The sequence below is a fragment of the Mesoplodon mirus genome (genome assembly GCF_964341445.2).
Source record: "Mesoplodon mirus genome assembly, chromosome: 10".
NCBI classification, from domain to species: domain Eukaryota; kingdom Metazoa; phylum Chordata; class Mammalia; order Artiodactyla; family Ziphiidae; genus Mesoplodon; species Mesoplodon mirus.
This window is the reverse complement of record NC_138986.1, coordinates 33,877,939-33,902,089: the sequence shown is the minus strand read 5'-3', so window position 1 is coordinate 33,902,089 and position 24,151 is coordinate 33,877,939. Positions and strand designations below refer to the sequence as shown.

Genomic DNA, 24,151 nt, shown 5'->3' with positions numbered 1-24,151 from the left:
TTTGCCCTTGAAATGACAGTCTAGACATTACATGTAAACAACCCAGAGAAATATACACTAATGGCTTCAGTTACTGACACAGAATCAGGTAAAATCCTGATGCTCAGGTAAAATCATTATTGTGTCATGTCATCAGGCTTCAGTGAAAAAGTGGCTAAATATAGTGAGAAATGAATTACAGATCTTTATCAGGCCCTGCTGAATAAACAGTGTTGAGATACAAAATAATGCAACGTGGAAGTTGTCTCTCAAAAACAGATGCTCTAAAATGGGTGGTCCCAGCTAATACAATCATGTGATTAACTCAGAATGGGGGTGGGGGGGAGTCTTTCATTTCAATCACTGTGACCACTCTTGGTAAGCTTTCCAGCCTTATGAATTACAATATACCTAGCATAATTAAATCTTTGATTATACAGCTAATTCAGTCATCTTTGTGAATATCAATTAATTGCTAGAGTATTCTAGGCATAAAGATAAGAGATTGAGTTTAAAGTCTACTGATCCCAGGTCACACAGTAGAAATTGATTTTATAAAGTAAATCCCTGAGAGTTTATATGAACATATGCCTCTTTTCTATAACCACGTAAGCGCAGAAAACAGAAGTTTCAATTACATACTACAGGCATAACTTGTTTTACTGCACTTCGCTTTACTACACTTTGCAGATATTGAGTTTTTTACAACTTGAAGGTCTGTGACAACCCTGTGCTAAGCAAGTCTTTCAGCGCCATTTTTCCAACAGTATTTACGTACTTCGGGTCGCTGTGTCACATTTTGGTACTTCTCACAATATTTCAAATTTTTTCATTATTATTATACTTGTTACGGTGATCTGTGATCAGTGACCTTTGATGTTACTACCACAACTCACTGAAGGCTCAGAGAATGGTTAGCGTTTTTATAGCAATCAAGTATTTTTTAATTAAGGTATGTACACTGTTTCTTAGACATACTGCTATTGCACACTTAAGAGACTCCAGTATAATGTAAACATAAGTTTTATATGCACTGGGAAACCAAAAACTTCGTGTGACTCTCTATTTCGAAGTTCACTTATTGCAGCGGTTTGGAACCAAACACACATCTCTGAGGTATGCCTGTACACGTTTTGTTAATACTGAGTAATAGTTGTCTCTTTTTTCCCACTTAGTTTCTTCAAGAATGGGAGACCACTAATTGAGAAGAATTAAAATCTATATTTTGTTTTGATTAGATTGGAAACATTTTGTTATGGAATTAGTTTCAAATTGTAAAGTTTGGAATGCTTACAATTTCTTGAAATTGTCTTATATGAGGGAAGACAGATTTTCCCCAGATATGAGATGAAAGATTTTGTATTAGATATACAGAGAGAAATCCATTTTGCCAAAATAAGTCACTTGGGCACTGTCAGCACTTTGTCATATTGCAAAACTCAATGAACACATACATACACACACACATACACACCCTCCTATCAAAAAGAAAAAAACACACATACACAACATATTCACTATCTGCCAATTTCAAAAAAAATCTTGCAATATACTCTAAAATATGCATATCTTACTTTTAGACACTAACTTCTTTGTGGGCAGAGCCTAAAAAAGGCATACGGGCATGCACAGGAATTTTCATTTAGCAGGTTTAACCTATAGGACATTTTTTAGAACATGGAATGTTCTTGCCTTATAGAAATAAATATAAAAGAGCATGTGTTAAAGCAAACATTTCACTTGTATTTGACACTGGTAGAGATTAAATAATGAAAAAAAATGTTTAAATCAAGTAAAAGAACCGAAGTAACTTTAGCTATCAACTGCATAATTCAGTGTATTGTCCATAATAATATAAAAATTTTTATATTATTTATAAAATTATTTATATTTTATAATATAAAATATTATTAAACCAAGACCTCAAATAAATTTAAGATAAGAACTATATGCTTTACATAAAAAAGGTAGATTTTGTAGGTGTTAATTTCATATGCATCAAGAAAAAAATCCACCAAAGCAATGTAAAGCAGAATGTGATGCAAATACATCCACTGTCACTGACATTTATTCTCCAAATATTTCTGAATACACAAATGCTGGGTGGGCCACAAGCAGTGTGTTATTACCAGGATTATATAATAATTTTTGTGCTATATTGGCTGGAAACCCACTACCTACTGTGTAATATTCTGGCAAAGATGGTGCTTAGCATGAAAATGCACATAGTTCAAAGGCAATGACAAGCTTACTCTTTAAGCAGACTTAGCAGGGCTCTACGTTAACTGTCCTTAAGGAGAGCCTGACTACTGACACCAACAACTTCCACCAAAGACATTCACCCTGGGCAGTGAGGAAACTTGAGTTAAACAGAAACACAGTCTTCTTGGGACTTTTCCCGAGATTAGGCTCTACAGTGGATGCTCCAAAGCCTCTGACATCAGCATTTTATATCACTGAACCTAAACCTTGTTGATAACCGAATCCTCACTAATGGGTTTCAATATGGACTTAGTCTTTCTCACACTAAATTCTGCTGTTCGGAAAGAGTGTTCTAGAAAAGCCCCATAATTAAAGAGGACTCCGTCACTGGGCCCCTCACACCCATATCCAAGATTATAATGCACCGCGTGGTACGCTTGAGCAAGCCTATACCAGCACCTGACAGTCAGTTATTAAAATTTTCAGCAATTTTGTGAGCCAGCTGTTAATCACAGCCATTAAAAAATAAATTATAAAAACTTACATTTGAATAAATTATATTTAAAACAGAGGTATTAACTCAAAACTCTTCACTTCCTAATTATTTTACTATTACTATATTTATGTTTTGAGGTTATTTCCTTCTCTTGTGTCTGTATGGTGCAAATACTATACTGTTGTGTGCTACCATGCACCCCTTCCCAACTCTGTGTCAGTGACGTTGGTAATCTGAAATCAGCCATAGGCAGGAGTATTTACATGGTGGAAATTGGCAAATGCTAAAACTTGAATTTCGGTGGGTTCTTTTTTTTTTTTTTTTTGAGAGTTGATTATTAAACATTTACCACCATCATCATTACTTCCTCATTTTTCCATGAGCATTGTGTGCCTGTTCTTGGGAATTCTGCCATGGTTGGCATTCTGATCCAGAAAGGCCTAACTAATCACCCCCCGAGTGAGTGTCCTTTGCCCATGTCCTGATGGTCCTTGCCCCATGTCTCTCTCATTCAGAGTACCCCCCTACTCTGAATTATACCTTATATATTTCTAGATCCCAACTAGTCTGTGAGGTCCTTGAGTATAGGAACTTAGTCAACCTTTTCATCTTTTTGCCCTCTGGGCTAAACACACTGCTTGGCACAAAATGGACAATCAAGAGGCCACTAGCTCACCAGCCTCTAACAGGGATCTTAAGCTATCATATGAATGCACATAACAATGCTGCCTGCCCCAACAAGGTATTGCTAAAAGGAAAGTGCTAATAATTTAGACTGGTATCTCCTACTTTAACAAGCTCAAAAGAATATTATATTTGACATGCTGTCATTAAAGTTTAAGTCTATTGCCATAATGTACAGAATAGATACATCCTTTTTGTCATTGCTCACATAAAAGACAACACTTGGTGTAGCCATAATCCCAACAACAATAGATGAGGGTGTCAACAACTATAAGTCTCCACCTCAAAGGAAAATTCTGACTGCTTTCAGGCATTGGCACCTGAAAAAATAAATGCTGATATGACATCCTGCCCCTCCTTTCTCTCCTCCTCTTTACTTGACTATCTTTGAAAGCAACATGAGACACTCTTAATAAAATTACATGCTTTTCTAAAATGTGTCGGCAACCAGGGAAGCTTGTGGTGTAATTATGAATGAGTGATGGGGTTGGATAGAGTGCTTCTATCTATTACTGTCCTGACTGCAAACTGTAAGCAAACTGTGAAGAGACCAGGAAAGATCTTAAATAGATACTTCACTGAACAGCATGTACTTGTGGGAAACCCAAAGCACTGCCCTATGGATTCCTGCACCTAAGCTAAAGAAGTGAACAACAGCCCTCAAAGCAATTCCCAGGCCTCACCTAGGATCTGCATTCCTGATAAGAGTGTGCCGGACGGTCCAGTGGTTAAGACTCTGTGCTTCCAATACAGGGGGCGCAGGTTCGATCCCTGGTCGGGGAACTACGATCCCACATGCCAAGCATCCAAAAAAACAAACAAAAAAAACCCCAAGATTCCTTATCAAATCCTCCTGGGTGAGGACACATAGTTTTCAAGGGCAGGAGCCCACTGTGTCCCCCTTTGCCTGCCAAGCAATAAAGCTATCTTTTTCTACTTCACCCAAAACTCCGTCTCCAAGATTTGATTTGGCACCGGTGCACAGAGAAGCTGAGCTTTCAGCATCAGGGGGAGGGGCCCAACAGTGCCCAAGATGGATTTCTATAGGAAGGCTGAAGTCTTAGAGTCAGAATTAACTTGATTTAAGGAAAATAAATTTAGCAAACTAAGATTCATACCCAATATATTTGATTGTGTAGCTCCCTCTTTCTTATCTCTCCTCTCTTAAAAGTGGATTACTGGGGCTTCCCTGGTATCACAGTGGTTAAGAATCTGCCTGCCAATGCAGCAGGCATGGTCCTGGTCCAGGAAGATCCCACATGTCGCAGAGCAATTAAGCCTGTGTGCCACAACTACTGACCCTGCGCTCTAGAGCCCACGAGCCACAACTACCGAGCCCGCGCACCTAGAGCCCATGCTCTGCAACAAGAGAAGCCACGGCAATGAGAAGCCCGCACACCACAACAAAGAGTAGCCCCCACTCGCCGCAACTAGAGAAAGCCCGAGCACAGCAACGAAGACCCAATGTAGCCAAAAATAAAAATAAATAAATTCATATTTTAAAAAGTGGATTATCATTTGTATAAGCTATAATATATATGTACATATTTTTCCCCATATACGCCCTCTCCTCACACACTCATAGCCTCCCCTACTCTCCACATCCCACACAAGCGTGGTGTGTTTGTTACAATCGACGAACCACATTGACTCATCATTATCACCCAAAGGCCATCTTTACTCTTGATGTACATTCTATGGGTTTTGACAAATGTATAATGACATGTATCCACCACTGCAGTATCATACAGAATCGTCTCACTGCCTTAAAGCTCCTCTGTGCTCTGCCTGTTCACCCCTCCCCTCCCCCACTGCCCCACAACCATTCATCTTTTTACTGTTTCCATAGTTTTGCCTTTTCCAGAATGTTATATAGTTGGAATTATACAGTATGTAGACTTTCAGATTGACTCCTTTCACTTCGTAATATGCATGTCTTTTCACGGTTTTATAGCTCATTTCTTTTTAGTGCTAAATAAATATCTCATTATCTAAATGTACCCACGTTTATTTATCCATTCACCTACAGAAGAACATCTTGGTTGCTTCAAGTCTTGGCATTATGAATAAAGATGTTATAAACATCCAAAGGAAAAAAAAAAAAAAGAATGGACCAGGAAAGGTCACAATCCACTCTCAAAATCTAAGACTTTGCCTTAAGAGCAAGGAGTCAGAGCACCTGGTCCTTCAAGAGATATCTGCAGCTGGTTGTGGGCTTGTCCAATTCCCTCATGCAAAAAGACTGGAAGCCACAGTCTGAACCACACTAACTAGAACTTACAGTTCCTGTATAGATTATTATATTTAAGTATACGGCCTATTATACATAGGTCTGTCATTCTCAGTATTTTTCTGATTCAATATCCCTTATGTTTGTTATGAAATATATAAGGATCAGTCGGCTTTCCAAATAACTGGGTCATGATTCTGGAGCAGAGAACAAACAGTCAAGGTACACATCCTCTTTTTTGAATGGATCTATACTTAAGATTACATGTGCTGGGACTTCCCTGGTGGCTCAGTGGTTAAGAATCCTCCTGCCAATGCAGGGGACACAGGTTCGAGCCCTGGTCGGGGAAGATCCCACATGCCGTGGAGTGGCTGGGCCCCTGTGCCACAAGTACTGAGCCTGCACTCTAGAGCCCACGAGCCACAACTACTGAGCCCACGTGCCACAACTACTAAAGCCCACGCACCTGGAGCCAGTGCTCCGTAGCAAGAGAAGCCAGTGCAGTGAGAAGCCCATGCACGGCAATGAGGAGTGCCCCCCACCCCCGTCGCAACTTGGAAAAGCCCGCGCGCAGCAAGGAAGACCCAACGCAGCCAAAAATAAATTATTAATTAATTTTAAAAAAACTCACTTAAGATTACATGTGCCACAGAAGTTTTGTTTTGTTTTTTACCTTAATAAATTTATTTTATTTATTTATTTTTGGCTGCATTGGGTCTTCATTGTTGTGCATGGGCTTTCTCTAGTTGCGGCAAGTGGGGGGCTACTCCTTGTTGCGGTAGGCGGGCTTCTCATTGCGGTGGCTTCTCTTGCTGCGGAGCAGGGGCTCTAGGCGCGTGGGCTTCAGTAGTTGTGGCTCACGGGCTCAGTAGTTGTGGCTTGCGGGCTCTAGCACACAGGCTCAGTAGTTGTGGCACACGGGTTTAGTTGCTCCACTGCATGTGGGATCTTCCCGGACCAGGGCTCAAACCCATGTCCCCTGCATTGTCAGGCGGATTCTTAACCACTGTGCCACCAGGGAAAGCCCAGAAGTTTGTTTTTTAATGCTCCTTTTTATTAAGGCATGAACCTGGTCATACAGTGTACCAAAATGACAACATTTTAAGAAACTTACTTTGTAAATGGAGAGGAGCTTATGAAGACACCTTCTACCACCAGAATCACAAAGACCCATGTCAGTAGGAGCATCCAGTGAGGATACAAAATTGCATTATTATGGTAAACTGAATATTATAAGAGCACTTAGTTCTGCAAGATTCAAGCCTGCAGTACAAATAGCTTCTCTGATTAAAAAAAAAAACTGACAAGAATGTTTAATTATATCTGGAGAGCAACCATTTTCACAGATATAACCCATGGAAAAGGGAAGTTTATTTCAATTAAAACTAGAAGAGATGCAGTAAGAAGGTGAAAGAGAACAAGAAATCCAAAGCTTGAACTGGACATGAAATCCTTGTTCAAGTTTAGAAGGCTTTCCTCTGCAATGACTGGCCAAAGGGCAACTGTGCAAGTGAGCTAACAGGTGTCAGAAGTTCAACCAGCCCCAGGCTCCATACAGCAGGACTCTAAAAGGGCTTTACCCTGTTGATAATGGCTTGAAAAAGCCTGGGGGTTTAAACGGATTTGAAACTATGAAGGCTAAGGAGGACTAAACATCAATAAAAAGAAAAAGAAAACAAAAAAAAGTTATCTAAAATTCATAGGTAAATGGCTATTCTAAATGCCAGTAATGCATTTACTTACCACGTGTCAAATGCAAATGAAGCAGTACAGATATCCTTTTCTATATCCTTTAATTAAACAACATTCTTTAGGAGCTAAGAAGCCTCCCTATCTCTGCTTAATTCTAATAATCTCATTTCTAAATCGGAGTGTTGCTCCTAGACAAGACACTAGTCTCACTGGGATGGACACTTCTTGAAGTGGTATAGACCACACTTAACTTTCTGGTCAATTCTCATTTTAATCTTATTCCTGAATTATTTCATATTTTAACTGAGATTACACCTCTCCAGGGGGTAAGCTGTTTCACCAATGTCCCAAATTTCCCACCTCCTGCAAGCTACCTAAAAAATGTTAAATGCATTTTCCACAGATTGTTTTAGGTATTTTACACCAAAAACTTGAACACATTCACTCTAGCTCCCCCACCCATCACTTGATAGCGTTTTTTGGTTTGTTTTGTTTTTGTCGTTCTAAGATTCGGATTCCTAGGAATCAGTGTAAATTTGCCTATTGTTTTCATAAACACTGAATTATATTCTTTATAGTGCTTGCTGTGGTCTTTGTTAACCGGCAGATGAGTTGATCTATTTCAGGCATCCTGTTATCTATTTTCTGCTGGTTTTATTTTAAAGTAAAAGATAATGCAGTCAGAAATTTTAAAAGATAACAGCATGGGATCAGGATATTCTGCAAACATTGTTTAATTTAGTCCAGTAATAATGATGATGATGGCCTCTCACCTTCTGAGACGGCCCACATTCTGTCTATGGAGTGTGTCTCTCTAAATAAATCCACTTCTTACCTACCACTTTGTCTCTCACTGAATTCTTTCTGTGATGAGACATCAAGAACCTGAGCTTCATTAAGTCCTGAGACCAGGAACTAAGGCCCCCCACCCAGGTGGAGGATGTTAACTTCAGGCTGAGCACAAGATTCCTGGAACACCGCAGTGTTACCTCACCACCAGCCAATCAGAAGAAAGTCATGCACCTTGCAGCCCTCACCCCAAATTTTGCCTATAAAAACTTCTCCCTGAAAACCATCAGGGAGTTTGGGGTTTTGAGCATGAACCCCAAGGCCAACTGCCCATTCTCCTTGCTTGGCCCTGCAATAAACATTTCTCTGCTCAAAAACAAAAAGATGATGATAATAATAAAAACTAAAGTGGATGAATTTTATTAGTGTGCCAGGCACTCTTTTAAGCACTTTAACTCAGTATGCCTCAAAACAAACATCTGAGATAGGTACTTGAATCATCCCATTTTACCAGATGTGGAAACTGAAGGAATGTGGTTGGGTCACATAGCAAGGAAATGTCGGAACCAGTATTCACACTCTGGCAGTCAGGTTCCAAAGTCTGTGATATTAAATATTATGCTATATATTCTGACTGTCCTTTGCTTAAATATGAAATGGGCATAAAATGTTAGTGACTCGACTAAAACAGTTTTCTAAATTTCTACTTTTGAAGCTTGGGTCTTTGTAATTTGGCAATTTTGATTTTGCTTCAAAAAAATTTACACATTTCCAAAATTACTTTTCTCCTTAATTCACCCACTGCAAGTCCTGTGGGCCTCCTTTAATACAGATGTTCAGAATCTCCATTTCCTAGTAGGGCAATAGGTGTATTGAAATGACAGTACTGTTGCTCCCCTTAAAAATGATTGACCCAGGCGCCAGGAATAGAATTTGCTCCGCTTCCAGTATGCAGGTGCAAGGGCAGTTTGGGGGATGGTCAAGGTCCACTCTCATTCCCAGCTGCCTCTCCGGATCCCCTCCCTAGTGCCTGCCCACTACTCAGGACAACACGCCCCCCTGAAGCAGTAGAGAGGAGACAGGTCAGAGTTGAGGCACCAGCGGCCATTGATAAGCAGCTGCAGGCACAGCCAGTATGAATCTGCGGCCCAAAATCCAGGGCCTCTGAGCAAGAAGGTTGAGGCTGTGAAGACATATTTACATACACTGTCCGCTGTGAGGATGCCTCCCCACCTTCCTCATCCTGCCTCAAAAGGGAGAAGAAGTGAGCTTCCAGCAAACAAACGTGCTCTCTCCTCTGCCCGACTTGTTTACACTTCCGATTAGTCAACTTTGGGGAATTTCCACTTGGTGGAATTTTACTATCACTGCAGCATATCTCTGCATATTTCTTTTTTGGTAAGCTTCTAGTTTTTTATGTGTAGACTCAAGGATATGGAAAGACTGCTGACACACTGCACTGTGGACCCACAAATTGTGAGAGACAGACTTCGGCTTTGAGACTTGCCAAGCCACAGGGGTAAGGCCAGTCACAAAACAGATCCAGGCTTCACCCGTGAGTTGCTAAATGCGGAGCTATGCGAAGGTTACCACAGCTTAATTGTCACAAAAGTCATATCTGTGCCCACCAGCATGCCACAGTACTGACACATAGTAGACGCTCAAAGAACTGTGGAGTGGAAGAGTAAATAAATCGATGCGAACCTTAAAATCGTGCTCTCACCAATTAGGCAAACCAGCTCAGAAAGCAAGAGCATTTTTTTCTCTCTTCATGAAAATATTCAAGAAGAAAAACTATACACACAACTTGCTATATATGAGCACAGTCCTTAAAACACATGTTCAAAAATTATCAGTATAAATATTTTATAATCACATAATCTTTATTAACCTATCTGGCGAAAGTACAAAAAATGTTTCGGAACACAAGAGAGTAAAACTTACATGCATATATGAAACTTACATATATATATATACCTTACATATATATATGAAAACTTATATAAGAGTAAGACTTACGGATATGTGAAAATGGGGGCTCAGTTTTATGATACATAACAAAATTACTCATTGTTCACAAGAATCTTACTGACTCTTCTTTTCCATACCACTTTCCCCAAAAGCTTAGATATGCAAACAACTTAGATGGCAATGCATAAACTTAGATATGAAAATATACAAAGCATCTATTGTTTTCATTTCCATTCTTCACCATGTATTTTGTGCCTTCAACACAATAATTTCTTTATTATCCAAGTTTCTATTCCCTCCCCCAAAATTTACATTTTTATGGTACTTTCCAATCAGAAAAATACTTTCACATATATTACTCATTTTACCTTTAAAAGTGTCCTATTGAGTAACTAGAGAAGCTATTAAAATGACTCTTCATTGTAATATTCCCATTTTAGTGATAAGGAAATCAAGGTCAAGTAGAAAGGAATTACTCCAAATCTCAGAGCCTGAAAGTGACAGAGCTAAGAGTGGGACGCAGTCTTACAGAAGCCCAATGCTCTCTGCACTAAAATGCTCTGTACACAGACCTCCAAAGAATCCAAAGAATCCTTCTGCTCTCTCTGAAGCAGATCGCTGCTAAATCCTTCACCTCATATACTCCCTAAGTACTTAAATACAAATTTAGATAAAGAGGCAAAAATGGATCAAGACTATACAGCACTCTGCTTCAAACAAGCAGGGTGTTAGGCAAATTATTACAAACTTCGCCATTCAGGAGTCACAGACATCACACCTGATGAAGGTATAATAAGGGGTAAAAAAAGAGTCATAGAGAAAACAGGCAACACAGAGAAGAAAATAATAATTCATTAAGTTCTTTAAGATAACAAAGGTGTGTGAAAGCAAACCTCCAGTGACAGAAGGAAGCATGCTGAACAAACAGCAGTCAACAACCTTCCTCCCTAACCACTGCCTTCACCAGCTAAGTGCCAGGCCAGCTGCTCTGGCCAGAGAAGGGAGGACACTCTAGTCTAAATTGGCACAGCCACATTTGGGCGCCTGATCCTCAGGCACAGCCAGGGGCAGGCCACCTATCTAACTCAGGCCCAGGAGATAAATCTCTCACCGTGAGAGGGGGAGGCTAGGCAAACAGCTGCTACTTCTCTGCACTTCATTCATTATTCAGTACCTTCTCACAGCAACTCTGTCTAACATCCCATGTTTTCAGATATGCATTATAAAGTCAGGCAGCAAGAGGTGAGAAGATCAAAACTATAAACAAGTTCACCTTCACCTCCTGAGTTTTTCAAAATTTGTTTCCAAAGTGAAGAGTTAACTAGGTTTTATTTCTCTGTGTCAATTAGCATCATTTACTATGGTAGTTTACCCTTTGGCATCTATTAAAAACACACAAATGCATACATGCAAACACCTGTTCACGCACATATATATGTAAATAAATCCTACAGGATAACTGAAAAAAACAAGCAATTACCTAAAATGGTCTCTTTCTGGGAATTCCCTGGTGGTCCAGTGGTTAGGACCCTGAGCTTCCATTGCAGGGGGCACGGGTTCGATCCCTGGTCAGGGAACTAAGATCCTGCAAGCCACACGGCGAGGCCAAAAATAAATAAATAAATAAATAAAATGATCTCTTTCATTCACAGACACACAACTTATTATCACCTCATACTTGGAATACTATTCTAATCAAAGCCAGTCAAGTCAAGTTTGCCTTTGGAAACACTGGTTTTAGAACTTCAGAGTACAAACTAAAATAATTTTTTAAAACCTTAAATAATAACTATCTATATAAATAACCACTAAGCAAAAACAATGCATATGTTTTAATAACAGTGACCAAATAAATCAAAATCTCAAGTTTGACCTCAAGTTCTTTCAAGCTATATGACTTTGGGCAAGTTATAGCAAATTACGAGGCATTTGTTTCAAAGGTCCCTTTTAACACTCAAAATTCTGTCAAATTTTAATGTTGGACTTATTCAATACTGAGGCAAAGAGAATACAACCATGAAAATAATAAAATGCATGCTTTAAAGAGGGCTTAAAGACCAAAAAAGAAACACTCCCTAAATGATGAACAGCTGATCTGCAATGCACACAACAAACCTGCCACAATCTGCCGGCCTCCTTCCTCTCTTCCTCCTTCACCTCCTTCCCCTTCGAGACAGGGTCAGAACACCGTGTCTTCCTGATGTTACCACCTCATGGTCTGGAGCAGGGAACTATCTGCTCCACCTATCTTTTCCCCACCACCTCCTTTCACCCCCGCTCAGAAGGATTATAAATATACACACAGGTGCACCCCTCTCTGCTTTCACTGCTCACGACTTATTTAATTCTATCTCAAGTAACCACACTGTGGTTTGGCTGCTTTTCCAGAACCTATCCCTCTATCTGTTGACAACTGATAGTTTCATCCACAGTCCCCTCGTCCCCATCAGTCCACATGACCTGGTTGGAGGATCTAGGGCTGAACCCAGAATGCTAGTAAACTAAGCCAATCAGCCTACTTCCCCTCAGGAGCTGGAGATATGATTCACCGAATCCGAGGCCAGTGAACCGCAGGGCCTTTTCAGGTGCCCAGCACATAGTGCACATTTTCTTAAAGGACCAGAATCTGGAAGCTGCCGAAAGCACCTGGCCTCTACAAGAAGCCTAAGACCGAAGTTCTGGAGCACACCAAAGCTAAGTTGAGCAGGCAGAGAAAGGTCACATCCCAGTGGAATTATGTGAACTCCTAAGTAAGGCTCCACCTGAACTGTTAGTTAGGAGAGACAATAAATTCCCCTTTTGTTGCAACCAGTCTAGGCTGCATTTTCTGCCACTAAGTAACCAAAAAACTGTCTTATTGCTACATCTGTGTATATATTCAATAATGAATCTTGGCTCTACTAGTTCCTCACACTGTCACCTGAGGCAAGTTAATACTTAACCTCTCTAGGCCACAGGTTGCAAAATGGAAATGATGCTCATCTTAAAGGATTTTAAATTACGTAAAACACCGATCATAAGGCCTGGCAGGTTGTAGGCACCCAGTAAATGGCAGTTCCTATTGTTGTCTGGGCAACTGCTTTTTGCTCTGTCCTCTCTAATGTGTGAGGGAATAAATGAACCTAATTTTTGCTGACAAGAATACAAGTAGAATTAGTACAAACAGCAAGAATTTGGTGTAAAACTAGAAAAGGTAACAAATCAGAGACTTTAGACTTTAAAGTTCTTCAAGATGTATGGAAGTACCTTTGAGAGTTTCTCTCCATCACTAAGTTCTCTAACACTGATCTGTCCACAATTAAACCTCTTCCTTTGAACACTAATGTCTAAATCAAGTAAATGTGGAAGTCCCTGATTTGTATTCATTAATCCAGTGACTATAGTTTGTGTATTTAAAACAATACAGTTTAAGCAGACTTTCACTTATAGTATCAAACATGTAGAGAATTCTGCTGTGCACTGCCCCAAACTCCATCTCCTGATATCACAATACAACCATTATGGGTTAATATTAATTTATATCTCTTGTTTTTCATTAATTTCTGCCATAACCATGTCATTATGCCAGTATTTTCTGAGTCGCTAGTGAATGGCAAAAACAAATAGAGCAATCGTGATTTAATCAGAGACTTCACTGTTCAAACAGCCAGCAAAAGTAGACACATTTAGAATAGTAAATGGATAACAAAACACACTTACAGGCTCGTTAATAAGAAGGCAATTAGGTCTTCTGGGAAAATTCATTTTCTCAAAGAATGCTAAAGCAAGCTACAAAATGCAAGTAAAATTGTGTTTTGATATGAACAGTGTGCACTGTCTATTACATCATAATTTTTCTCTGGAGAAAACTGACAAGAATCTCTGTTCTTAAATATGAGCACAAAGGATAGTAAAAAGAACACCAGTGATATTTAATGCATTCTACCTAACTCCCATTCATTAAATTTGTCCTATAAATGAGCTCCTTATTACAAAAATCCTTAAAATACACTTAGAAGAGAAAGAGACATATAAAACAAGAAACTGCAGTTACTACTTAAAAAGAGAGGGAGGGCTTCCCTGGTGGCACAGTGGTTGAGAGTCCGCCTGCCGATGCAGGGGACACAGGTTCGTGCCCCGGTCTGGGAAGATCCCACATGCCGCGGAGCGGCTGGGCCCCATGAGCCATGGCCGCTGAGCCTGCGCGTCCAGAGCCTGTGCTCCGCAACGGAAGAGGCCACAACAGTGAGAGGCCCGTGTACTGCAAAAAAAAAAAGAGGAAATTATCGTTTTCCATATCAACATGTCAATATGCAAAGTAAAAATGATTGGCATATATCATGTTTGGTTCCTTAGATAATATGTTTACCTTTAAATATTCTTATATAATACGTTCACAATTAAAAGTATTTAGCCTTATTTTTATTCTCTCATGAAATATTTTTTTCAAAATTGTCTGAGTATTCTTTTTTAAAAAAACCTGAACAGTATTGTTGTTTTGATGCATCTGGGGTGTTAAATTATAATTCAGTAAATACTGATCAAAAATATAATTCCAGGGAAATTTGTTTCATGTTATAATTAATCCTTTCACAGTACTCTTACAACTCTACAGTAAAGAGCAAGTGGCAAATCTTTTCAAGCTGATCTTTCTTTGTCCTAGAGCAGTGTTTCTCAAAAATTAAATGTTCAAGCAAATCACCTGGGGATTTTATTAAAATGCAGATTCTGAGTCAGTAGGTCTGGGGTGGGCTCTGATATGTGATCACAAGATCATTGCAAGTTCCCAGGTGATGCTGATCCTGCTGGTCCACGGACCATAATTCAAGTAGCAAAATTATAGGGCATCTTACCATTGATGAATCCAATGACCATGAAGCAATCAGCCATCAACCTTTAAATGGGCAGTGAGGGCATTAGAAAGTCTTCCTCTCTCTACTCTTGAATTTGCCGGACGACCTAAGTCGAATCACATCAAGGAGCTGTGGCCAGTCTGCCACTTAAGCAGCTGCTAGCACCCTACCGTCCAACAAGGACTAGGGGAATTTCTGTAGTTGATCAGCTGCTGCCCTGGACTGGGTTTGGACAATCAGCCTACAAGCAGCTGGTTAAGGCACAGGCTGCATTTGGATGAGTTTATATAAATAGATACCAATCTATTGGAATTAGGTTTCTTATTTTCTCCTTTAAAGTATAGTACAGTGCAGTATATTATATACTATATAGTTCATAATTTTCCATTTCAGTTTCTTCATCTATGAAATTGACAAAATAATTATCTACTTTCAATACTCTATCTAGAATATAAGTATAGGAGTTTGAGCCCATCTGTAGATATCCTTGGTTTCCCTCTCACTCGAACCTTTGGACAATGACGTTCTATCATTGTTAAGATATGCGTGTGTGTGAATACACATATTTACATCTTTCAATTTTCTCAACAAAATAAATGCTAACAGTAACTCTAGACACTATTTTATTTGGATTTGTTTCTGAGTTCTTCTTTTGAAAATAATTCCTAGAATGACACCTGTAAAAGGATTCAGCGAGCACTGCTCTGTTCATCATTTTTATTAACAGAGCTCTATCTACAATCATATAAAGTGGAAACATGGATTATTTCATTCAGGACCACTTAATTTGCTCCTAAAACAATTGTAAGTGACAAAATAAGCCACTTGTAATTTTCATGGATTACCAACACACAGAGGAGAATGCCAAAAAACTCAACCAGAGTTAAGTAGGGAAATGGCAATGTTCCACAACAGGATGGATGTGATTCTTACATCCCAAGCCCAATGTTTCCCAGAAGCTCAACAATCTGCAAAACCACACAAAACTTTTTTAATTATCTAAGTTCAGTTTTTATTACTAAAATACTAACTATAACTCAAAAGAATTCCCATAAGAATACTGCAGGAAAATAAACATACCTTTCCCAACAGAATTTTCATGGAATTAATAAAACCTTTTATGTGGAGCTATGTTTAAGAGCATTTCTCATAAAAACACAATTTCCACTAAGACGGAATTTGAAGTTTGTAAACCATCTACCTCCAGACTTCTCATTGACATCACACATTCAAACATAACTTTTAAAGTTTTCCAAAGCCCAGATGTATGTATGTCACTATCTCAAAATAACAGGCAATGTGGCACTCAATTTTTTTTCTAACCCCATTTACAAAAAGGAACTCATGGGCTTCCCTGGTGGCGCAGAGGTTGAGAGTCCGCCTGCCGATGCAGGGGACACGGGTCGTGCCCCAGTCCGGGAAGATCCCACATGCCGCGGAGCAGCTGGGCCCGTGAGCCATGGCCGCTGAGCCTGCGCGTCCAGAACCTGTTCTCCGCAACGGGAGAGGCCACAACAGTGAAAGGCCCGCGTACCGCAAAAAAAAAAAAAAAAGGAACTCAAAGTCTCTCTTCCATTGAGAGATATATAAGCACAAACACTCTGTGTCATTAAAAGATTATTTCATGGATTTACAAGTTTATTTCTACCCTCAATTGAAATAAAAATTAGCTTGATTGATGTACTTACTTTGTTATCAAATACCCATTTAAGACATCATGAATTGACAAAATACCATTATTCAGAACTATGACAAACAGCATGAGTTCTGATGAAAGAAAAACAAGTCATGTTCAAAAGCAATTATAACGTTTTTAGGCAAAAAGAAACACCATTTGATAAAGGAACACAAACCAGACACATATGATCAAAGGGTAAAGTCTGAGAGGAATACACAGAAGGAAGTTTTTACATCCACAGAATAAGAAATGAATGTGTTTGGGCAAAGGCAAAGGCTGATTCCAATAAACAAATCAAAAATAGGGCTTTTTTCCCTCTTTAGAAAATTAAAGATCAAACACACACACACAGATACACACACACGCACACACACGATCCCAGTGTTTTGTTTTGTCTTTAAGAACAATCTGTAAACTCCCCTGATGTTTCCTGCTCTCAGTCTTCCAACAATCCTCTTCCTGCCCTCCGTGAAGAGCAAGGAGGGGAAATAGGAAGAGCGCAAGGCAGAGGAGGACAGCATTTTCCATGCCTCAGAGAAGCAGATCCATATTTAGCATGACTTACACCGTCTTTAACACCATCTTGAGCAGACCTAGAACACAGCACTTCAAACGCATTAGTAGGCAACAACCTAGTTTCTCTATATAGGACCGTATCACATGAATTAAATGTTTGATAAAGGCCATAAAAACATGTAGTAAACCATCACTGCCTAAAATATGAGATTAGGCGGGAGGACTGGCGTTTGCTCTGGTTAATGGTTGAGTCATATTTCCAGTTTCTAAGAACATGATCAGCACCAAAAGATATTTGGTGAAAACAGAAAGGCTGTGATTTTGTGTATCTGCACGTGGGGCTTTGTTGTTGCTAGAGGGGAGTGGGAAGGAGTGTGGGAGAGGGGCAGAATGGCAGAGGGGTTGATTTATTTTTCAAATTCACATTTATGAATACAAAGAGAAGAGCTGTCAGCAGCACACATGCCAAAGCCCAAATAGCAGCCAGACCTGCCTCTCTTCCCGTCTGGGTTGGCCAGACACAAAACGACATCTTGCAATGTAGGAAAATCAACAGAGTCAGTTATATGGAGACTGGTGAAAGAAATACCAGTCCCAGAAATGTCTGGTTACATATTATTAATAGTTTAGAACTTGAAGTTTTAATGAATTGAGGGATCGAGAGATTCTGGCCAATCAAAACCAGAAAACCGACAGGCAAACCTTTAAAAAGCTGTCTCTCTGATGTATCTTCCCAGTAGCGATAATAAGTATAAGAGAAATTTAACTCACATACAGAGACAGCAAAGAGTGAGACACTGGGAAAGTGGCACTGCTTAGATGAGTTGCAAGGTTCTAAGGGATCAAGTAAGTAAACGCTTACAGTGTGACATGCCAGGAACTATATCCAAGGCAGGATCTGGAGTTGCATTTCCAGGCTCACATCATACTAGAGAGACAATAGTCCCTCTCTAGGTCACTGATAAGGCTGCATCTAAAAAGCCACATATTTTTCTCCCACTGAGATGAAAAGGGTGAACAGCCAATAGTTAAACAGACAGCTAAAGAAATCGACTAAAAATAAATTTCTTCTATAGTTTGAATACTATGAATGTTAATAGTGACTCTTCCACAGGTTCAGCTCAAGTAAGGATTTACAGAAAGTAAAAAAAAAAAAAAAATTAAAGGATAATTTCTCTCAATGTGCTGATAAAATTATGGTCTGGCCAATCTAGGATGTTTATGTTTAACAACAATTAAAATGAATGAATGGCTGAGTCACACACACACACACACACACACAAATACACACACACACAAACACACACACTCCTGAACAGTCTGTGCTTACTAGGATAGATTGGGGGAGCAAGAAAAGACTGAAGTCAAGGCACTTAGCTACTTTAATATACGATGATTACACCCCAGATAGCTGTATAATGTTTGACAATATACAGTTCCAGCTCATTTAAACTATTTCACACCATCCTCATAAAAAGCATGAGGAAAGGTCAGAACAGGTATTATTATCCCCATTTTACAGATGAGAAAGCTGAGTCTCCAGGTACCTCATCTATGACTGATTTTGTCAGTCATCTGAGTCCTAATACAAAAAACTTTCTCACATTATATCAAGAGATGGCAACTACACAACCCAGTAAATAAACTTCAGCACATCCTTGTGCTTCTATGCCTCAATTTCCCCAGATGTGACACAGATATGACACATTTTTTTAAGTGTTAAGTGAGCCATCAAACTGAAAGAATGTAAGTTGAGATTTATAAGAAGCTCTGGAAGTTCAGGTTTTCAAAAGGCTCACCATGTAGCATTTTTACACCTTAACCCCAAAAGCTAAGAAAAAATTCAAAGTGATGAAAATGTTCCTAAACTGTGGTTTAAACAAAGCAGACTGGATGAGTACATGATATATCAAAGATCCAACAATCTGCAGTCTTTCAAGTTTTGCTTTTGAGGCTCACCATGTTAGCAAGCACACAATAATATCTAAAAGTGGAAAATGGTCTAATAAGTGTGATTTTTAAAACATACTTTAAAGTTCTGAACATATATTTGTTTTACACTTTTAAAGCATTTTTATTTAAATTTCTCAAAAGAAATAAAAGTTCATCATTTAAAGTAGAATGTAAGAAAAAAACGCAAGAAAGAATACACCTCCAATCTCTGACCCCGTGTCTTTGCAACAAATCTGACTGCCATAAAATCTGATGACAGAAGAATAACAAATGACTTAGGTGAAGCAGAAAATGGAAATTTTTACAAAACAAACGTTTAGCTTATGGAGAAAGGCAGATCCACAATCTGAACTGTGGGAATAAAAGACATTCATTTCTGGGCATATATACAAATCCTGAATGGCAAAATTTTGAGATACAGTCCTGCCACAATTGCATTTGTTAGGACTGCACATTCTTTCACTTAACTATAAAATAAAGTCGAATGTTTTGCTTTGTCAAAAAAGAAAAGCCAGGCTTATTTAGTTAAATTACTTGGAACTGCATGTCTAAGAACATAACTGTTCATTAGAGATATCTGAACTCCAGGGATCAGAAAAGCTCATCTGTACATTCCGCTGGAGGAAATTTAATATTTACTTGCTCATTAAAGGGTAAATAACATTTGAAAAGAGAAAAAGAAAAGTTTCTTTACAGATGAAAATATATCCATCAGTTGTTGAGACATTAAATAGTTGCAAATTTTGAATACATGTAAGTTTAATCATGCAACTGGTAGAATTCCAACTTTCAATTAACAAACTACATGCCTTTTCAAGCGTAGGCTCTCCGTGCATTGACAAACACTGTGCAGAAATCAATACCCACTCCAACTTGCCTGCATGTAATGTTTTACATCAAGCACGCTTCCAGTACCAACGGGCATTATATGTCAGACATGCTTGCAGTAATGCTTACTCCAGAAAGAATTAAAATTAGGCTTTCGGATCATTCATTGCACATAGCTGTTGTCCTCTGTATACATCGCCCGTATACGTAACTTTTCGTGTACTCGCTGCATTTCATAACCTGCCTTAGTGCACAGCACATGCTGCCATCTGAATTTGTTATCTACCTCCTTTTACAGAGTTCTAAAGGGGTGAAAGAGAACGGAAGGGAAATAAACATTACTCCGGAAAACAACAATTTGAGTTTACTTCCAGGAAACCAGGCAGCCACAACAACGAGAGAAACTGACAGTGCAAAGTTCGTCCGTTCTCCGCTTCCTGTGGCCTCAGCCAGGAGCGCGGCTGTCGCTTCCCCCGTCTTGTCCAGCAGCCCTCGGCCACCTCTGCGTCTCCATCTGCACCGCGAATCAAGGAAGCAGATGCGCTCGCCAGCCAAGCAGAGCTGGGTGGGCTGGCCAGAAAAGTTGTCTGGACTGGCGGGAGGCAGACGATCGCCCGGGAGCCTGCTCCCCAGCGTCCACCTGGTGAAACTTCAGAGCCCCCAGAGGAGAGAACGAAAGAAGCAACCGCCAGGAAGGGTCACAGAACTGGAAGGGAATGGAGGACGGCACTGGGAGAAATGGGGTTTCACGGACTTCTCTAAGCGGTTTTACTAGGACCCAAAGGGCTAACTGGCGAGACCGCACCGGATGCCTTCACTTGGGTTCTCTGGGCGGGCGGCAGTCGTTTGTAGCCCCCATCACGCAGGCCGGCTCCGGGAGGAGATGGGCCAGCTTCGCGGTGGCTCTGCCGGAGGAGCGGGCTCCCCTACCGCGGGTAAGGCTTCCCGGACCCGGCGCCCAGACCTCGCTGCCCAGGACGGCTCTGCGTGGATCCTTAGAATCATGTTTCAAAACATCTTACAGGCTCCGCCAACACACACACGGAACCTACTCCGCGCAGCGCCCTAACCCACAGGGCAAACCCAGGAGCAGCCCAACGCTGGAGGAGGCGACAAGGACAGGGGGAGGGACGGGGAAGTAGTTAGACAATAGTCAGGAGAGGTTATTCCCGGGACAAAAAGCACCTGGCAAAGCGCGCCGAGGTCACTCCCTTCGAGTCTCCACCTTTCTGACAATGGCTTCCCCGGGAAATTTTTTTTGGAACGCTCTAGCGGCGGAGAGCAACAAGCCCGCACTACAAGCAAGAGAGTAGCAGTCCCCAGAGTCGTAACTACTTTTTCCTTCTCTCTTCCTCGGCGCGGTGCAGCCGGCGCCGGACGCCGAGGCTCCCAGTTTCCCAAGAAAAGAACTGTCTCGCGCACTCCCGCACAGCCCTGCCCGCCTGCGCCCGGAGCGATCCTCCGCCAGGAACAATGGGTCGCGACGAGGGAACTTACCTGCCCCCGTGGCGCCCAGCCCGGTGCCCCGCGTCCCAGCCGGCACGAAGTCTGGGGACATCTCTCCCTCTGCCCGGTACCCCCCACCCCGGGTCGCGAAAGCTTCCCCCAAACCCTTGCCCCCCGGCCCTAGAGAGGAGCCGGCTCCACCCCTGGCGAGCCCCGGGTCGGGGGCATTCGTCGGAGCTCCGGACGCCTCCTCGGCCACTCACCTGCGGAGAACTGGCCTTGGGCCGACCCCAGGAGAGGCCAAGGGGAGAGGAGCAAGAGTGCCACAAAAGCAGGCAGCGCCGCCGCCGCTGTATCCATGTCGACTTTGGGAGAAGTTTCAAGCCGCTTTGCAAAGAGCTGCCGGGGGGTATCGCAGCGAAATCCACAGCTGAGGGGTCGGCCGGCCCCGGCGGGGTGAGGGCGGGGAGTGGACAGCCTCCCGCCCGCACTTTTTCCTGCTCCGCGGTCGCCAAACTACCTCTGGGGCGCCAGCGTCGCCCGAGTCGCCGGCCGGCCGCGGCAGCAGCTCTCCATGCTCGGCAGAGGCTCTCCTGTTAGTCAAGAGTTACTTTGCTCTGGGAGGGATGGGGGCGGAGCCGGGGGTGACGTCGCCCCGCGGGCTCCGGGCGCTTCTGAGGAATGCAGGCTCGGGCGCGGCGCCGCTGCCGCCGCCGCCGCCGCCGCCGCCTCCCGCCGGAGAGACGCGCGCCAACCCCGGCCGCGCGCCCCGCGCTCCGCGCTGCCTTTGTTCGCCGCCCGGGCCCAGCCGCCCGCCGCCGCTCGGGGGCAGCGGGCGCGAAAGGGGACCCGCGCCGTTGTCTGCCCTGTTTCAGAATCGCAGTTTGAAAAGCGAGAGTTGGGTAAGCAGTGTGGCCGGACCCCAGAGGATGAACGCAGAGAAACCCCGCCGCCCAAGCAGAGGCGCCCCGGGGTTCTGTCCCCAAGGCGGAGGTCCTACCGTATCGGTGGCCGATAGGAAGAAGGGGGAGTGTAGAAGGGCCCAGAGGAAACACCCACCTGCATCGCAAATTCTCTGTTCCCTATTCGTGTAATAAGGAATGAGACACCCCACCCCCGTAGAAAACTTATTGTTCCTTCTTCATATAAAAATAAAACTTGAACCAAAATAAATGTTCAGTAACTTCCCAGTGTGAACAGCTGGCATGTCTCCTTTTTGGTTTGTCATTTGCCGAATATTTGGATTTACTCTTTGCTTCACTGACTTTGCTTGTAGTTCTAAAACCTTCCGGCCTCTTTCTACTTCCCTCCGGAAGAACCTAACAACTGCATCAGGGCTTATAATCCTTGCCTTTCACGAGGGTATGCTGGAGTAGGAAAGGCTTTTTGTTTTGATTTTAATATCTAAGAGATATTTAAGACATAAGTATCTAACAAAAGAACTTTACACGAACAATGAAAACAGCAACAAATGATTTCATCCGGAGGAAAATAATGCTATATTATGACAGTAAAGTATTTTACAGTTTGCTGATTCTTCAGAAGCTTGAAGTGGTTTCACCATATGCCACATTTATAATACTTGCTTCTGTGAAAAGACTGTATAGTGCATACTTTATTCATTTTTGTAAAATAGCGAATAAAATAGATGTGGTCACAGTAGAATGAACAATTTTTATTCAGAATTTTGGTGTCATATATACAATTCCTAGAACAATGGAATCTTTTGATTGACATCTGTCAGTTACTCAGACATCTTTAGCTTTTGTAAATCACGGACAATGTGACATTCAATTTAATATATTTATATTCAATTTAATATATTCACACATATCCCTTTATTCAGATTAAGTATACGCTATTAAAGACCAGGTTTATGATAGAACTCGTTATATATATACACACACATATATATATACCAATCAGCAAGGAAAATACTTCTTTAAAAATTTGATAAGAATAGACGCTTGATTAAACGTAACTGGCAGTCTTATAGCTGGTTCATTGGCACACTGACTAGCTCAGCACTTGTCAATTCAATTCAGCAATAAGTTCATTCTTCCTTAGGGTGCAATGTAGATTATTTTTTAAGTCATTAACCTATAACTGTTAGCACATCACTGTTCCTATTTCTTTGATTGAAGAATATTCCTAAATCCTAGGTAGCAAAAAACTGAAGGACATATATTTTCCTTTTAAAGGACTTAGCAGAACTTTGTAAAACTTAGCAATAATATGTCTCAGGAAAAACAAACACCCCTCCTCCCCCATCTATATCCTAATTAATCTGTTCTATTCCTGACAGAGAGTTCATGACTTGGTAGGTTTGTTTGTTTAAACACACAGAAAGCTTGTTTAAAAATCGACACACAGTGCCAGGACAAAGTGCGCACAGTTCTAGCTTGCCCATTCCTTGGGTCAACTGACAGAAGATTCATCTCACTTTCTCCATTCAGGAAGTAATAACAATACCAAGTAATGTTTACAGAGTGCTTACAATGTGCTAGGCACTGGTTTAAAATACATAATGTCTCGTTGAGACATTAAGATACACAAAGTCTCCTTGAGTTAAGACAACAATCCTATGACATCAGTACAGTTATTACTCTCATTTGACAAATGAGGAAACAAAGTTAAAGATTAAGTAATTTGTCCAACAGCACATATATGGGTAAGAAGTGGGGGAGGGGAAACAAAGAGGGACAAGGAAATCCTCAAATGGAGTCAGCAAACTAGCAAGGATGTCTTCTCACTAAAAATCAAAGCAATGCAACAAAACTTTTGGACAAGTAAATCAGTACTTTTGTCCTTAGTTGTCACTAATGCTGGCCACAATACCTAATGCTGGCCATGGT

At 41.2% G+C, this 24,151-nt stretch overlaps 1 protein-coding gene across 4 annotated transcripts in view; it reads right to left on the bottom strand.

Annotated features, from left to right (window-relative positions):
- Nucleotides 1-21,885, bottom strand: part of PTPRK (protein tyrosine phosphatase receptor type K) — a 572,360-nt gene extending 550,475 nt beyond the window's left edge. For all 4 annotated transcript variants that reach the window (XM_082633381.1, XM_082633383.1, XM_082633382.1 and 1 more), the window contains exon 1: nt 21,560-21,885. In XM_082633381.1, the coding sequence (XP_082489507.1) occupies nt 21,560-21,656 (97 nt within the window). In that variant the 5' untranslated portion in view covers nt 21,657-21,885. The remainder of the gene's footprint in view (nt 1-21,559) is intronic.
- Between the last annotated feature and the right edge of the window lie 2,266 nt (nt 21,886-24,151).